We start from the raw sequence: 3,075 nt of genomic DNA on the forward strand, positions 1-3,075 counted from the left end.
GGAGGCAGCAGTGAGGGTGGGAGCCAGGGTGGAGGCAGTAACAGTGGTCTAGGTAGACAATGATGGAGGACTGGGGTCTGGCCCTCAGGAGCCCCTGGGAGCGGGACCACACATCAGACAACAGCTCATCACCTGGCCCTATCACCCCCATCTTTCAGTTGAAGAAACTGAGGCCGAGCTGATCCCCAGGTGATGCCCTGAGCACAACAACTGAGTCCCAGGTGTCCAAACATTCTGGGGAATGAAGCTGGGAAAACCTAGAGCCTCAGTAAGAACCTGGAAGTCACGTGGGCGACGGAGGGCTTATCTCAGTGACCCTCGCTCTCCTGGACTATTTGGGGGGGGGGGTCACTGTGGTCAACACCTACCATGCCACCCTCGAGCCAGGCTGCAGACATGCCTCAGGGAGGCCAGGGCAAGGGCAAGGCAGAGTGAGGAGGAACATGAGTTTCCTGCCCTAGGTCTGGAGACAGACGGCTCTCGGGGCCTCCCCCATTCCTATCTGTGAGACTTTGGGCCGGGGGTGTAAATATTCTAAGCCTCAGTTTCCCCACCTGAAAAACGGAAAAGATAACAGTACTTTATGCAGCTGAATCAGGCTCTTGTGGAGGGTTCAAGAAATCATGGCTGAGAGGCACCTAGAGCACGGTCCCTCAGACTGGAAGAGCTTGTCTCCTCCGTCAGACAAGGGTATCGCTTTAGAGACCTATGAGGAGTGCCTCTGTCTCCCCCTTCAGACTGGAACGCCTCTCTCCTCCATCAGGCGCTTATGATACAGCAAGTATCAAAATTATCCTCCTCTTAGGCTTCCAGAGAGTGTTCTGCTAACACGCATCATTTCTTAAAAACCCTGGTTTCTGTGCTCAAATAAGAGCGATGCCGAGTTAGACGCAGTTTAGGTTTCTTTACGGGGAGACATCTCAAGGCCTTGAATATGCACTGACATGCTTCGAGCAGAAGCCAAAGGCCTCACTGTGGCCCACAAGGGCCTGCATGATCTACGGTGTCACCTCCTTGCTCTCATCTCCCTGATGCTCCTCAAACACACCGAGCACGCTCCCGCCTCAGGGCCTTTGCAGGTTCCCTCTGCCTGGACAGCCACACAGCTCACTCCCCGACGTCTGCAGCACCTCCCCATCTCTCACTGTCCCCTCCTATCCTGTTTCAGATTTCTTTCCAGTAGTTACTATCACCTGGTCATGGTACACTGATTTGTTTATTTTGTATCTGCCTGCTCTGTGGGGGCAGAAACCGTTTCCTCTTTGGTTTGGGGCTGTGGCCCCCAGGGTCTGTCATGCAGCAGGTGTTCTGTAAATATTTCTCGAATGAGTGAATGGTAATTAAGAGCCAGCCTTTGGAACCAGACAGGTCCAGGTTCAAATACTATCATGTATTCTCAGCTGTCTGTGCCTCATTTCCTCACGGGGGCACCAGGAAGGTTCAACATGCATGGGCCCCATACGGCCCCAGCCCTTCCTAACCATCGGCCCCTCGAAGAGCGTCCCCCCTCCCCGCACCCCCGCCAGGGCTGACACTCACCGAGCACTTGATGTTCATGCGAGAGTACAGCATGGACGCAATTTCACTCTGCCCGGCGTCCAAGGCCACCATCAAAGCGGTGCTCCCGTCCTGTAAAGCATCCACTGCTATGACGAGCCCCGGGCGGTGCTCCCGCCCTCCCTGGGGCGCGCCGGGCCAGGGACTCACGCGGTCAGTGAGTGAGATGTCGCAGCTGGGCACAGCCAGCAGGAGGCCCGTGATCTCCTTGTGGCCGTGCTCACAGGCGCACATGAGAGCCGTGGAGCCGTCGTCATCCTGCTGGTTGACGTCCGCTTCACAGGCCAGCAGAGCTTTGACCACGTCCACCCGCCCGTGGCTGACGGCCAGCATCAGGGCGGTCTGCCCCGCCTGGGCAGGGCAAGGAACAGGGTTATGGACTATGCGGGGCCCCAGGGCATGATACCCTTGCTTGGAAACCTTCCGTGGCTCCTAAGTACTGTGATGGTAACGGTATCCCCACTCGCTGGCCTCCTTTTAGATCTCAAACAATCCCTCCCACCACCGGGCCTTTGCACCTGCTGGTCCCTCCTCCTCTTCCTGTGTCCTTCTCATCCCTCACGTCTGGACTTAAATGTGTCCTCTTTGGGGAGGTGCGACTTGCCTACCCATTCCCATCCCCAGCTAAAGCAGGTTCCTCACTCCCAGGTGTAATATAGATGTACACATTTACTGAGCTAAGATTTGTATACTTTTCCCGTATGTCAGTTGAACCTCAGTAAAAATTAAATCAATGTTCATTAGTGGATGAACGGAAAAACAAACTACAGAATATCACTGAGCCTTAGAAGGGCGAAGGACTGATGCACCCCACACAGTGGACGGACCTCGGAAATATTATGCTCACTGGAAGAAGCCAGACACAAAAAAACACATACTATGTGATTCTATTTATGTAAAATATCCAGAATTGGTAAATCCATAGAGATAGAAAACAGACTGGTAGTTGCCAGGAGCAAATGGAGGGGGAATGGGGAGTGACTGCTAATGGCGCAGTGCTTCCTTTTGGGGTGATAAGAATGTTCTAGAAATAGAGGTGATGATTGTACAACACTGTGAATGTACTAAACGCCACTGAATTGTATACTTTAAAAGGAATAATCTGGGGTGCCTGGGTGGCTCAGTTGGTTGAGTGTCTGCCTTCGGCTCAGGTCATGATCTCAGGTCATGAGATCGAGCTCTGTGTCAGGCTCTGGGCTGGGCATGAAGCCTGCTTAAGATTTGCTCCCTAAAAAAAAAAAAAAAAAAAAAAATCTCCTTCTGCAACACCCCGCCCCGCACGTATGTGTGCTCTCTCTTAAAAAAATAGTAATAATTTTTTAAAAAAAGATTATCCTGGGGCGCCTGGGTCTGCCTTCTGCCCGGGTCATGATCTCAGGGTCCTGGGATCGAGCCCCACATCGGGCTCCCTGCTCAGCAGGAAGCTGCTTCTCCCTCTCCCACTCCCCCTGCTTGTGTTCCCTCTCTCGCCGTCTCTTTCTCTGTCAAATAAATAAATAAAATATTTAAAAAAAAAAA

At 52.8% G+C, this 3,075-nt stretch overlaps 1 protein-coding gene across 1 annotated transcript; it reads right to left on the reverse strand.

Moving 5' to 3' along the window:
- Positions 1-6: 6 nt before the first annotated feature.
- LOC145718754 (KN motif and ankyrin repeat domain-containing protein 2-like) lies at positions 7-2,805 on the reverse strand. The gene is made up of 2 exons (XM_081810267.1): positions 1,708-2,805; positions 7-1,629 (listed from the first exon to the last, which is right to left on the reverse strand). The coding sequence occupies exons 1-2, from the start codon at positions 1,888-1,890 to the stop codon at positions 1,477-1,479; spliced, it is 336 nt and encodes a 111-aa protein (XP_081666393.1). The 5' UTR covers positions 1,891-2,805; the 3' UTR covers positions 7-1,476.
- Positions 2,806-3,075: the final 270 nt, after the last annotated feature.

The sequence above is a fragment of the Leptonychotes weddellii genome, unplaced genomic scaffold (genome assembly GCF_054177405.1).
Source record: "Leptonychotes weddellii isolate Sample4059 unplaced genomic scaffold, ASM5417740v2 HiC_scaffold_21181, whole genome shotgun sequence".
NCBI lineage: Eukaryota > Metazoa > Chordata > Mammalia > Carnivora > Phocidae > Leptonychotes > Leptonychotes weddellii.

Bases quoted from the DNA above. Each gene is read 5' to 3' on its own strand.
- LOC145718754 (XM_081810267.1), bottom strand. From the start codon at position 1,890: ATGCTGGCCGTCAGCCACGGGCGGGTGGACGTGGTCAAAGCTCTGCTG. The intron at 1,630-1,707 runs GTGAGTCCCTGG...GATGCTTTACAG, and splicing joins ACATCTCACTCACTGACCGC to GACGGGAGCACCGCTTTGAT.